This window comes from Thyridium curvatum, assembly GCF_004353045.1.
Source record: "Thyridium curvatum strain D216 chromosome Unknown NODE_85_length_178865_cov_78.098177, whole genome shotgun sequence".
Classification (NCBI taxonomy): Eukaryota; Fungi; Ascomycota; class Sordariomycetes; order Thyridiales; family Thyridiaceae; genus Thyridium; species Thyridium curvatum.
Genome location: NW_022156840.1, coordinates 100,713 through 114,650, shown reverse-complemented (window position 1 = coordinate 114,650; position 13,938 = coordinate 100,713). Strand labels below are relative to the sequence as shown.

At 50.6% G+C, this 13,938-nt stretch overlaps 3 protein-coding genes across 3 annotated transcripts; 1 reads left to right on the top strand and 2 right to left on the bottom strand.

Moving 5' to 3' along the window:
• Nucleotides 1–3,292: 3,292 nt before the first annotated feature.
• On the bottom strand, nucleotides 3,293–5,539 carry E0L32_010510 (uncharacterized protein; the record flags this gene model as incomplete). Its single annotated transcript, XM_031133136.1, has 1 exon — nucleotides 3,293–5,539. The coding sequence occupies one exon, from the start codon at nucleotides 5,537–5,539 to the stop codon at nucleotides 3,293–3,295; it is 2,247 nt and encodes a 748-aa protein (XP_030989534.1).
• A 2,229-nt stretch (nucleotides 5,540–7,768) lies between these two features.
• Nucleotides 7,769–11,557, bottom strand: E0L32_010509 (uncharacterized protein; the record flags this gene model as incomplete). Its single annotated transcript, XM_031133135.1, has 7 exons — nucleotides 7,769–9,022; nucleotides 9,768–10,313; nucleotides 10,367–10,419; nucleotides 10,484–10,521; nucleotides 10,576–10,885; nucleotides 10,950–11,035; nucleotides 11,103–11,557. The coding sequence occupies 7 exons, from the start codon at nucleotides 11,555–11,557 to the stop codon at nucleotides 7,769–7,771; spliced, it is 2,742 nt and encodes a 913-aa protein (XP_030989533.1).
• An 804-nt stretch (nucleotides 11,558–12,361) lies between these two features.
• On the top strand, nucleotides 12,362–13,720 carry E0L32_010508 (uncharacterized protein; the record flags this gene model as incomplete). The annotated part of the gene is made up of 4 exons (XM_031133134.1): nucleotides 12,362–12,418; nucleotides 12,473–12,830; nucleotides 12,895–13,239; nucleotides 13,314–13,720. The coding sequence occupies 4 exons, from the start codon at nucleotides 12,362–12,364 to the stop codon at nucleotides 13,718–13,720; spliced, it is 1,167 nt and encodes a 388-aa protein (XP_030989532.1).
• Between the last annotated feature and the right edge of the window lie 218 nt (nucleotides 13,721–13,938).

The following is a 13,938-nucleotide window of genomic DNA, read 5'->3' as shown; positions in this document are numbered from 1 at the left end:
TACTATAGTATTAATATAGTCTATACTAGCTTCTAAGCTAAAGTAATCCCTATTAAATAAGAGCCTTAATAGCTATTTTAACTATACTAAAATAACCTACTACTAGAGCTAAGAAATATTAAGAAGGCTATTAATAGTCTTTATAGCTAATACTGGCTTAAGGCTATATAGAAGGAGATTAAGAATATTTAAGATAATAGAATGTTAGAGATTATAGACTATTATAAAGCTAAAAGCTAGATAATTATATTATTAAAGTAGGTATTTACCTATAAGTTTAATAGTAAAGGGTATATTAAGAGATTTAAGACTAGGATCTATATTTAAGAAGACTAATAGCTATTAAACAATCAGAATATCTATATTACTATATTAATAGAAAGGTCTTTTTAAATTCTTATAGCTACTACTATAAGATTTAGGCTTAAGATAAAGCAGTTAGATATAATCAATATCTTTATTAATATCTATCTTAATAAGAAGATATTTATAGAACTTATATTATACTTTAAATAAACCAGTAAGATCACTTATTTAATCAGAGTACTATACAGCCTATAGATATTATTACTACTATAGTAGAAGCTTCTCTTAATAGTCCTTATTAAAATAGAATTCATCTAATTAACTAAAGAGCTATACCTCTTCTATAATAACTTCATTCTAGTATTCTTCTATATTAATAATATTATCTATCTCTATTATAAGAAGGATAAAGCTAAAGAAGAGGCCTTTAAAGAGATCTTAACCTACTAATTTAAAATAAAAGACCTAGAGGATATTAAGTAGTTCTTAGAAATAAGAGTTATTTAAAGTGCTAATTAGAACTAGATCTAGATCTTATAAGAAGATAAGATTACTAATCTTACTATTAGATATAAGCTTAATAATATAGCTAGAGGGCTAGCTACTCTTATATTAGTTAAAGAGATTATAAAGCTAGATAAGTAAGTAATCTTATTAGAGATTTATATCTATTAATAAAAGATAGGATCTCTAATCTATCTTAATATTATTATAAGGCTAGATATTATTAAAGTAGTTACTAGTCTTACCTACTTTCTTATAAACCCTCTATTTAAAGTAATAAAGAAGATAGATAGAGTTATCTACTATCTTCTAAGAATAAAGAAGCTAGATATTCTATTTAATAGAAATAATCTAGATCTCTTACTTAAAGTCTATACTAATACTTTATTTAAAGATAATCTAAAGAACTAGAAGTTCTTTTAAGGATATCTTATAATATTATTTAAAAGTATTATTAATTAGAAAGCAGTTAAGTAAAATATTATTACTATCTTATTTACTAAAGTAGAGTTACTTATTCTTATAAGCTCTCTTTAAGAGACTATTACTATTATATAGTTCTTTAAGAAGATAATATTATAACTACTAGGCTAGTTTATTATCTACTATAATAATTATTAAACTATTTATCTAGTTAAAAGTAAGAACCTATAGCTTAAGATAGCTTTAAGATATATTAATATCTATTACTATTAGATCTAGTAAGAGGTTTAAAAGAAAATAGTAGAGATAGAATATCTAATTACTAATTAAATACTAGTTAATAGGCTAATTAAGATTCTTTTAATTAATAAGTATTAAAAGTTTATTAAGTAGTTAGATCTTTACTTCTATCTTATTACTATCTTAAAGGATAATTAGAATTAGTAAAAAGACTAGTAGTCTCTAGTTATACTAAATAAAAAACAATAAACTTCTTAAACCTAAAGATATTAAGAACTTTATTAAAGAATTTAATTAGAAGTTAAATCTAGGCCTTCTACTAAAAAAGATAGGTATTCTACTACTAAATTACTAGAACTACTTATAGAAAGTACTATACTATTATTTTCTATATATCTCTTTCTATTATTATTTAAGAGAAGGATAAAAAGATTAATATCCTCTATAGAGATTAAACCTATAGAATCTTCTAGTCTAATTAATCTAAATAAGAAGCTAATAAACCTAAGAAACATCCTAGCTAAGACTTAGCCTAAGTTTATAAAGATATAGTAAGCTAATATTTTTATTAATTAAATAGATCTAACTAAGATTTAAACCTAAGTCTTCTATCTTAAAAGATAGATATTATAACTACTAGACTATTAGATTAGTTATTAGAAAGAGTAGGAGTTATTTAAAGCTATATAGAATATACTAAAATATATAAGAAAGATATAAGAGTCAATAATAAGAAGGGATAGTCTTTATAGAACCTCCTATCTAGTATATATTTATACTAATATCTAATATATAGTTAAAAAGACTAGAAGTAACTAATTAGTCTTTAATATTAAATAAAATTATTAATTTCCTATTTAGGATATAGAAATAGCTTTAGATCTCCTAGAATCTCAGATTCTAGAGATCTAAGAAGGTGTATCAGAAGGGGCTAGTCCACTAAGGATAACCCTAGGGTAAATTTAGTATGTAGAGCTGTCTCTGCCTAACCACACCGCCCTTTAGGGCCACCCTAAAGGGCCGGCGGCCCCCCTGGCGGCCTTCCCCTTTTCTCCCTTAGAATTAGACACCTCAATGAATAGAATTCGATTGATCCGACCCTTAGTTGACACTTTCCTAAGATGAATTCCTGCCCGTCAGCCGGCCTCCGACATTTCCCATTGTCTTTGGTGATCTTTCACCAAACACTTTCATCATTGAAAAGGCGGTGAGTCAGCTGCGTTGACAGGGACTGGCCTACGTGTCCAATCCGGTCGACTTTTCTTGAACTATGGCATCTCACACGTAGCGTAGAGATTGCAGCACTGGGGAGGCAGGTTCAAATCAATCTGGATTTTTGTATTGTTCTACCATGGTTAGCTGTATTCGTTCTGCCACAGCTAACTAGGTATCTGACTACATCGGATGACGTTGTCGAAAGTAATAAGGGTAATAATAAGACATCTCGCGATGCCGAGTGGTAGCGTAACGCTCATCTAAGGACTGACTCGAAATGAAAAGGTATCGTGGTGATGTTGTCGTTGTAGTCCCTTGTACCTCCTATGCTTCCCTCGCATCATCCAACCCTGGATCAGGAATAGACAACACAGTCTTGGCCAGCGAAGCAGTAGAAGACACAAAGAAACAACGCAAGCAAAAATGCACAAAAGGAGCAGACGAAAACACCCCTTTCCAAGACCAAAACAAAGAAAACGCCCGCCCTCGTCCCGCTCCCTGTCTATGCCAAAAAAGAGAAGAGCAATGCCAAATCGTCCCCCATTACGCAAAGGCGACTGAGAGGTATCAGGTAGCCAGCCCCGAACAACAGGGTCCTCTCAGATCACCTGCCCGCGTCCTCGACGTGCCCGTAGCTGCTCTTGCGCCAGTGGCCGGGGCTCTTGAGCCCCTTGCCGCCGGGCACCGAGTTCTTGCTCCAGTACTCCTGCGCGAACTTCTCGTCGCTCCTCGCCCTCGCCGCCGCCGCCGACGACGAGGACGACGCGCCCGCCACGAGGTCCGAGCTGCCGCTGCTCTCGCCGAACTGCGGGAACCGCGCGTTGTTGCTGTCGTTGTCGGCCGCAGCAGCGCCGCGGGGGCTCATCGGCGGCCGCCCGTCGCCCGTGAGGTAGTACCGCTGCCCGCCCTCGCCGCGCGTCCGGTCGGGCGTCATCATGCCGACCGCGCTGCGGACGACGCCGATCAGGACGACGATGACGTACACGAGCAGCAGGCCCGTCGAGATGAGCGCCTCCTTGACGAGGTTGGCGTGCATGTGGTTGATGACGCGGTCGACGGCGCCCGTGATCTCGTCGGTCGTCACGCTCGACGGGCTCGACAGGAAGGACGTGAGCTGCGAGTCGCCGCTGACGGACTCCTTGGCGCCCATGGAGAAGGTGTCGTTGGGGAAGAGCGGGAAGGACACGTGCGCGTGGTCGTGCACCCACGTCAGGCCCTTCTCGACGGCCTCGACCTTGAGGCCGATGAGGCAGCGGACGACGCCGCGCACCGTGTTCTCGAGCACCGTGCCGCCAAAGACCTTGGTGATGCCGTCATTGATCTCGGTGGTGAACGTGTTGAGCGTGTTGTTGACGGCCGTCGTGGCGTTGGTCACCCACCCGAACAGGTCGTCGTTGACCTCGGTGTTGAACTTGGTGATGACGCCGTTGGCGTCGACGGCCCACTTCATCGAGGCGTCCTCGAGCGTCGTGACGACCGAGCCGGCAAAGTCGCCGACCTGGTTGGCGAGCACGGGTGCCTCCTTCTGGATGCTGCGGAGCAGGATGAACTGGCACAGGCAGGAGAAGAAGCCGGCGATGGCGAGGGAGAGGACAAAGATGGCCGGCAGGGAGGTGCCGTAGGCGACGGCCCAGCGGACCAGCAGCTGGCGCTTGCCCTTGAAGCGTGAAGCAATCTTGATGCCTGCGGTCGCCGTGACGGGTCGCCCGGCAATGTAGACGACGTCCATGGGGTCGTAGCCGTGCTCGGTAAAGACCTTGGCGTGGCGCTGCTGGCGGCGGTACCGCTTGATCTCCCACCACGCCATGACGACGCAGGCGAGGATGGCGAGCACAAGGATGACGACAATGAACGCAATCTTGGCTTTGGCGGCGAGTTTGTACAGGCTCTCGAAGAAGTCGTTGAGCTTGGAGTTGGAGGAGCAGAAAGACAGCGCCTCCTTCTGCGCGACGGGGAAGACCTTCTTGTCGAATGCATATCCGCCGTAGGTGCCATTGACAAGGGTCTTGAGCATGTTGAAGGGAATCGCGATGGCATCCTCGGTCGCCTTCTTGGCCTCGTCGTATGTCGGAATGGTCGAGTTGAGGGTCTTGAGGGTCTTGACGAAGTCGGTGTCGTCGATCTTGATGTTGCGCAGGTCGTTGACACGGCCGCTGATGTCGAGCTTCGGGGGGTCTAGCTTTCCGCCAAAGAGGCCGCTAACGCTGTTGGCAATCTTTCCGAAGGTGTCGTTAATCACATCCTGGACTTTCTTGACATCGTCGTTGAGGCCATTGGTGACGTCGGTGATGACCGCATTCATGGCTTTCGTAGCAGCATCCGCGGCGCCGATGCCAATGTCGAACGTGCCGTGGATGACGGCTCCAGTCAGGCAGACGTAGGTACCGATGTACATCTGGATGACGAACATGATGAGCTGCTCAACGGCAGTGAGGATCATCATGAGGACGGTGACCATGGCGTTGACAGCCGTGGTGATGCCCTCGGCGGCAAGGGAGTTGACGCCGACCGACAGGTAATGAGGCATGGAGGCCATGGCACTACCAATGTCCTCCACCTTGGTACACGCGGACAGCGCCTTGATCTTTGCATCTCCGATGTCATCGTTGAGACCGGCAAGAAGAATGAGGACGCGCACGAGGACGAGGATGAGTAGCACCGTCCATCGGTTGATCCAGATCTGCGAGAGCCTGGCCCGGAGGCCGAGATAGGGCGTGATGCCTCCCGCAGTATCCGGAGGCGGGGGTGCTAGCTGGTTGCGTTTGGCATCTTGCAACTCGAAGGAGTCGTGGTTGAGGGACGCTGGCACGTCCGGGTAGTCGTGAGCCGACTTTTCCTTGGAAGGAAACATCTTGACCTGGTGGTGGTTGTTTTCAGCACAGCTGTATTATGTATTTCGGTTTCTGGGTATCTCGAGAAGTCGTGATAATGAAAAAAAGAGATCAACTCTAGAAGCTGGAGAGCGTTTGCATGGTTGGAAATGTATGTATGTGTATGATGATTACTGAGAGAAGAGAAGGGGAAAGCAACGGAAAACGACCCAAGGCGACAGAGGAAAAAGGGTATGCCAACAGGAGCCAGAGAGAAACAATGAAAAGACTGTCTATCGTGAATGCATGGTTTCAATAGGGAAAAAATGGTGAAGAGTGGTGTCGGGAACAATAGAGTGAAAGGCAGACAATAGGTTGGGTGTGGTGTGGGTGAGTCGCCTCAATAAGAGTCGTGGTGAGTAAAAACGGCTATTGTCACTTACACCGGACAGCCACCGCGCGAAGGCGGTTTCAAGCCTAGCAAAAAGAGGCCAACCCCAGCGGCTGGCTCGTAAGAGTCAATTGAAAATGGGATCCCACTCTGTTTCAGCGTCAAGCGACAAAGCAACGGCGTTGGGTAGTTCTTTGTCGCTTGCCGCCGGTGGCCGTGTGGGCTTGGACACTCTCGACAAACCGTAGCCAGTCGCCCGTTTCTTGGCAGACGGTCCCCTCGCTCACTCTCTTTGACCGTATATGGCGCCGAAAACACGCCCTTTGTCGTAGGGCTATTTTGAGTGAGTGAGAGAAAGCCCTTTACAGGCCTTGTGACTCTTGCGCAAAGGAGCAGGTGACTGCCCTGCTCACAGGCAAAGAGGGTGAGGCCTGTGGTGGTGACTCGCTCCTATCGTGGACTTGCACGCACAGTTCGAACTTGGGGGATGCAGTCGTCGTACAGCAGAGGCCGCACCGCGTGCCCACTAAAGGGAGCGACGTCGACCAAAGATATACGACTCGGCTGGCTTGATCGTGTGTGTTCTACTGGGAATGCAAGGGGACACCTCGGAGCGGCGAGGTGAATGGTGCCCATCTTTTCCAAAGGTTCACCCGCGCGAGGAGGCGAGAACTGGCAGGCATTTATCCATCAAGATAGCGTGCGAAGCGTTCGAGAATGCTTCGCGATGCACTCTGACGACATTGTTGCCAGGGTCGTCAGGCCGCAAATGGCAAAAGAGAGACATGGCGCACCACTAGACAGGACCTCCTCTCTGGTGGCCATGGTGGCTGTGCGGATTAGCCTCAGGGTCCTGCTGCAGGCACATCGTTTAGAGATTTTGAGATGGCCATGTGATTGACCTTTCTGTGCCCGATTCGAGAGAGGCCTGCAGCTGGTCACGGTGGTTTGGGGGAGAAATCGTGGATGACTGGACGAGAGATGCTCTGGCGTGGTCAAAACAAGAACGCGAGACCCAGTTTGCCATGTTGTCAGTGGATGATGGAGACGGTGGGAGGGTCGTTCCGCCAGGGCACCCCGACTCTAGCGTTTTTAGCCTGGCCCAGGGTCCTGGCGCAACGGCCAATAGGCACTGAAAAACGGCCTGCTCCGCTGAATTAGGCCTCCGTCTCGCGCCGCCAGCAGCCAAAAGTTTGCCACCAGTGACGTTCATTTCCATTTCTGGCGATTCATCAAGCCACATCCAAACCGGTTTTTGGGGGTGCAGAACGGTATGCAGGGAAATGGACTTCGTCCCAGCTCGTTGGGGAAAAACTTTGGTTGACCAGTATGACGGATGTGTTCTGTGCAAAAAGGCCCATATGGGATAAGCCAAAGGTTCGTTGCATTTTTCGGGTCCGTATGAACATGTTCCGACATCTTTTGCCCTGCGCGGTCAATCATACGTGAAGGGATGAGGGTTGTCCCAGGTATGGAAAGCTGACTGAAATTGATTGGCTCTGCGGCCCTGACCGTTGCTTGCTGCTGGCCGGTGGTTTGGGCTGGCTCGTCTCAGGCGGCGCAACACCTTAAATCTTAAACGGATGGGCGCTTAGCTAGACGACCACTGAGATGACCTCAGGCCCAACACTTGAAACACCTGGCTGACATCTCATCTTCAAGCGCCCGAGCAGGAAATAGACACCATGCAAAGGTCTGGTCTACCGCGTAACCGTGTTGGAAGCAGGCTAGCCGCGGGCTGGATCGAGGACGGCTGATCCCGTGCTTTGCGGCTGACTACTTTCTTGCACGCTCGACGCCGGGGAGACTCTGTAGCAGCTTCATGCAAATGAAATTTCGAAACATTTCGCTCCTCGATAACGCCATCATTTTGGCTCATTTAACTTTTCTGGCCCTCTCCATCCGTCTTGTGCATCTCCTCCGCCCGCTTCTGCACCCAGTCCTGGCAGCTGATCTCCTCGTACTTCTTGACCTCGCCCTCGCCCACGCAGCTGTCGAGCACGCCGCAGCTCTCGTTGAGATTGAAGCCGAAGAAGAACGGCATACTGATCCGCTCCTTGCCGCTCCTGTTCTGCACCCTGTGCACCGTGCTCACGTACTTGTCGTTCGTGATCCGCTGCAGGTAGTCGGCGATGTTGACCACGAACGTCCCCGGGATCGGCGTCGCCCGAATCCACTGCCCCTGCTTGTTCAGCACCTGCAGCCCGCCGTTCATGTCCTGCCACAGCACAGTAAACAATTGGAAATCCGTGTGAGACCCTATCGACACCTCCTGCGTGCCGTCCTCTCCCTCCTTGTCCGCGGGAGGCACGTCGATGGGCGGGTAGTAGTTGATCGCGAACGCCGCGTCCGGGTGCGAGAACTTGGCGTCCCACGCGTCCTCGGGCAGCGACAGCGACAGCGCGAACGTGCGCACCAGCGCCCGCCCCAAGCCCAGGCACGCCTGCCAGTACCGGACCAGCGCCTCCCGGAAGTGCGGCAGGTTGTCCGTCGCCCGCCAGGGGAAGTCCTCGTACTTCAGATGCGCCGCGATCTCGGGCGGGATGGCGGCCGCGTCGGCCGCCGCCGGGTCGAGCGACGGGTCGTACCGCCACGAGAAGGTCTCGCGCACGTCCACGGACTCGGTCGGGTTGATACGCTGCGTCCGCGGGCCCTTGTACCCGTTGATGAAGCGCGAGAGCTCCGAATCGGCGCGCAGCTTGGCCTCGGCCGGCTGCCGGAAGAAGTCGAGCGAGGCCGCGTGGGCGGCGTCGGTCACGTCCGCCGGCACGCCGTGGTTCTTGATGTAGAAGAAGCCGATGTTGGCGGCGGCGTCGTGCACGGCGCGCGCGACGGCGAGCCGGTCCTCGAGCCGGTCGCTGAAGATGCCCGAGACGTCGATGACGGGGATCTCTGAGGGGTCCGCGTCCCGGAGCGGGGTCTTGAGGACCGTGCGGAACACGGGGCCGTTCCCCGAGGACAGGCGGAGCTGCGTGACCTGTGGGGCCGCCGTTGTCTGCGTCACCGACATGGCTAATGGGGCTGCTGCTGGGGGTCCAGTCGATGTCAGGACGGTAGTGGCGGTGAGATTAGGGTCCTCGAGTGGTCGAATATGAAGTCTAATTGCGCTTGTGTCCGTGCCAGGGAGCGTGGACTTGGAAGGACTGTGTTATCGACCGACTAACGGTAGGGGTGCCAGGGTTATCTGCATATCTGGAAGGGAAGCCGATAGGCGTATCACTTGGACGAGACTCGTATCGGGCTGAGATACCGGTATCGCTAGCAGGTCCGCTGTGCAGTTTCGTCGTCTGATTATGGCTTGCAGGTCTGCGGGGAGATGACCCCTCCTAGTGGTTGCTGGATGAATATCTCCGTCAATGATGCTTTCTAAGGTCCGCGATCGCCTTAGTGGTGAACCGGCTTGTCGGATATGGAGAGAATCCTCTGCAAGGCCAGTGATTACATGCTTTCTACCCCAAAGCATTTGTATGTATGTGTCAAACAAATGCTCAGGAGGGGTTGGCTGAAGCCGAAGTCGGGATCTCTCCGCCGCATGGAATTGCCTATTCCAGCAATTATCGCCCCGACCTGGGTCCGACCAGACCAGAATCCACTCTGGGGTAGGGCAATACGGGGAGGTCCCGACTTGGCGCTCACGAATTGGCATGCACTTCTACAAGTACTTGTACGTATACCACGCTACTACTGCATCCGAGCTGGTGAGGGGAAGCAAGAAACTTCGGTGTTATTGGACGGTGGCACAGCTCTCCCTTTCAATGACTGCTTACTCCCTTCAAGCGCCTCCTCTTCCCCAGGAACTGTAGCCTCTTCTCAGCTAGACCACTCAGCTGTTCTCATCTATGACTAAATAGTAATCCCTGAGTTGCTTAGGCTCAAACCTTCTGGTCAGCAGTCACGTCCACGGGATCTTTGTCGTCAGCTACCTTATCAGCAGCAGCAGCGTCCGTGATCATCGCCAGCTCCTGGTCCTGCTTCCGAACCTCGCGCATCTCCAGGACACGAATCATGGACGTCCAGAAGAACGCGAACGCCAGAGTACCCAGGCTGACGCAGAAACCCTTGTGGAACTTGGGGGCGGTCGTGACCGGATAGGCGAACTGCTGGATGATCGCGCCCATCGCGGAACCGAAGGCGTTCATGCAGGCCAGAGTGACGGCGCGGACCTGGGTGTCTCCGGCGGTCAAGATGTTGGCCCACGAAAAGTAGATCGGCGACAAGGGCCCGTCACACGCGGCGGTCATGTAGGCAAAGACGTGCAGACCAAAGGGAATATCCCAGATGATGAGGCAGATGGTGCCAAAGATCTGGACGCATAGGTTGATCGCCACGGCTACCATGCGGCGGCCGGTGGCGTCGACATATGTGTTCAGTGCCAGCAACATGATGATGTTCATGCCGTTGATTGACGTGGGGATGTTGTTCACCTAATTCGTATGAGCAAAGGAAGTTGCTGTGAAGTCCGCTTGAAATTACTCACATCATAAACGCTCCATTTCCGGTTGGGGTCGTTTTTCAGGTACAGTTGGAAGACTATACATGATATAATTAGTCAGTGCGGGTGTCCCCAAAGTTGGTTCCAAAGAACACAACATACCATTATTTCCTACGATTCCAGGAGTCGATTGCCAAAGCCTGTTTGAATCGGTTAGCTGGGTCGAAGCTGCGGTATCATCAGTTGCAACTTACATGAATAGAACGACAAAGACGTAGAGATGCCAAGTCTTGAGCGTTCGAGGAAATAAACTCCAGTCGAATTTGCTCGTCTCCTCTCGGTTGTCCTCCTGCAGACGCTCGACACAACGGCGCTTTTCCTCATCAGAGAAATAGAAGGCCTTGGTCTTGTGCGGCGTGTCTGGGAAGAAGATGACTCCGTAAGCGGCGATGACAACCGTGATGAGGCCGTCAATGATGAACACCCATCTCCAGGCTTGGAGGCCGTTTCTGCCGTTCAGGCTCTTCAAGACACCCGACTGGATGTATCCACTGAACATAGTGCCTGACCGACAATTAGCTGAGAGTTTGACAACATGATGTCGCTTCAACAACCATAAGGCACATACCGACATATGCAGCACATGCAAAGATGGCCGTTCTCTTGCCCAGCTCTGTTCGCTTGTACCACGATCCCAGAATATACTGAATGCCACTATGTCACTCCGTCAGCATTCAGGGTCCATCGTCGTCCCAATATCTCGATCAACGCCAAGACTCACACAAAGCTACTTCCGGTGCAGAGGCCGGTCAGAAAACGGAGAGCATAAAGAGTCGGGATGTTCTTTATGCTGTAGGACGCGATGGTCAACACACCCCACATGAACTCCATGCCAGGAAGGTAGTATCGCGGAGGGAACCAGGTCAAGAAGATGTTGGACGGGATGGGGCCGATGATCTGGCCGACCAGGAACATGGTCTGCGCCGTGTTGAACTCGGTCCCGAACATCTCGAGGTCCTCGCGCATGCCGCTGACAAAGGCATTGCTCAGGGCAGACTGGTCCAGCCATTTTGCCAGGTAGGAGAGACATCCGTATGTCAGGATGAAGAAGTCGATCTTGAAGAGGAGCTTCTTCTCGCTGATCGGTGTGTTCTTCGGGTACCAGAAGAAGAAGTCGGGCCGGTGGGCGCCGTACGAAGAGGAAAAGATGTTTCGAATGTCTCTTATGACAGACATGGCTGCGGTATGGACCTCGGGAGGTCGCGTGCTCTCTCGAGAGGGAGTCAGAGTCGCGAAGACAAGGACAAAAAAAACAGGAGCTGCTGAAGAGGGAAAGATGTGGGCACCTCTCTTCCAGACACCGGGGTTTTATTTGCAATGCCGGCCTCCTACCGGCTTCGGCAACTGTCCCTCTCTCGAATGGATGCAATGCCAACGCCCTGCGCTTGGTGAGCCAGGAGGACTTGTGTTATCCAGTGTGAGTGGGCACAGATACGCGCTAATCTCAGCATTTGCAAGGCGATGGTGGAGTTGATCAGCTTTGATCCTGGTGAGAGAGATTGGAGTATCGCCCCCCGAGATATGGCTTGCCCCAGTCGCGATAACCGTCGCCGTTGCAATCTGTTAGTGCTGCAAGTCCCAAGCGAGTGGAATGGCACAGCCAAAGGGACCAGCCAGATTATCAAGGGTGGGCGAGATCGGCTCCGGTTGTAATCTTCCTGGATGTCGGCCCCGGAGCCGACACCAGCACTCGGCACCACGCTAGAGGGCACTCGGGTGGATAACGGAAGGCGATCGCTTCCGTTCTGGGGCAAAAGCTGGGGTAGGTAGGCATGCACTGGCGGGGAGTTGAGCGAAAACGGAAGCGAGACATGGTCGCAGCAAAGATAGTAGGAGGGACAAAACGCCGGTCGGCTTATTCTTATCGCTGCCCGCCCACCGCTCATCCCTCTCCCCCAGTCCCAGTGCCAGTCCAATACACAGATCACCCCTGCAGCTAGACAGAAGCGAGTCAAGGCAAAAAGCAACATCGTGAACATCATGACGGCGGAAGTATTGCCCACGGCGAGCAACCTGCCAAACAGCCAGGTCCCCGAGGTAGGATCACTCTGCCCGGTGTCAAAGTCACATGTGCTCATGCAGAATGCCTAGGCCGATGGCAAATATGTCTACTTTGCCTCTGGCTCCAAGGCGACCTACCGCAAGGTCTCTGAGAAGCCCACCGGATTCACCAGCATACCCACCATCGACATCAGTGAGATCGACGGCTCGCTCGAGGCACGGAAGAAGATCGCAAAGGAGATCTACAATGCGTGCCACGACTGCGGTTTCTTCTACATCAAGAACCATGGCGTGCCTGATGAGTTGATCGGTGAGACCTTTGAGGTATTGAAACGGTTCTTTGCCCTGGATCTCGAGACCAAGATGGACGCCCACTTGCACAAGAACCCGGCTATCAGGGGCTATGAGCCTATGCTGGAGACACAGAATGACCCACGGACAAAGGGCGGTAAGTGCAGTATTCTCGGAAGCGGTATACGCGAGGCTTCTGACCGATGTTACGATGAGAGCAGACATCAAGGAGGCTTTCAGCATGGGTGACTGTGCAATCGAGCCCGAGCAGAATTACGTCGGCAGGACCGGCCACCAGCCCCCACCTCACATCACCAGGCCTCAGAACATCTGGCCCAGCAAGGCTCCGTGGTGGCGTGAGGGCATGTACAGGTACTACCAGCATCTCATGCCGCTGGCGGCGAAGCTGGTTCGGATATTCGCCCTCGCGTTCGACCTGGACGAGCACCACTTTGACAAGGATTTTGAGTTCCCCATCACGGGAATGAGGGCACTCTACTATCCTCCCACTCCAGTAGACAAGGACTCGGCCAGTGTTGGCCTTGGAGCCCATGCTGACTTCTCTTGTATGTTTTGCTGCCATGGGAAATTCATTTTTTTGGAAAGATCGTTTCCACTAATCATATTTGGCTTTATCTAGGGATCACACTGGTTGGACAAGACAAGGTACCAGCCCTGGAGGTCCTGAACCAAGATGGTATCTGGATCGACGCTCCTCCCATCCCAGGCACGTTTGTGTGCAACGTAGGCTCGTTCCTCGAGCACCAAACCAACGGCTTCTTCCCCGCCACCGTCCACCGCGTCCGGAACAAGACCGGACAGGCACGCTACTCCCTGCCTTTCTTCCTGGGTCCCGGCCCCGAGGCAGACCTGGCGGTGCTGGACCAATTCAAGGACAAGAGCGACCCCGACAGGAAGTACGAGACCATCAACGTCGGCAAGCTCTACATCAAGCGTGTGCTGCCTGCGCGCAAGAAGCACCCCACGGCAATCAAGTATCAAGACGTCCCAGAGGAGGACTGGACGTACGATATGCTTTTGAAGTAAAAGAAACAAAAATGATGTTGTATTAGCAGATATTGAATTAACATATGTATGAGCATCAAAGGCTTTGGAGCTTCGGTATGTGCCTGAACAAGCCATTAGATGAGAGAACAATGTCGCTTCGGTCGTGACGATTCCGAAATCGCTGTTAACTGGACAAGATTGTTACATTGTGAAGATGAAAAGAAAAAAACAACAACGATCACAAGCCTGCTCGGCAT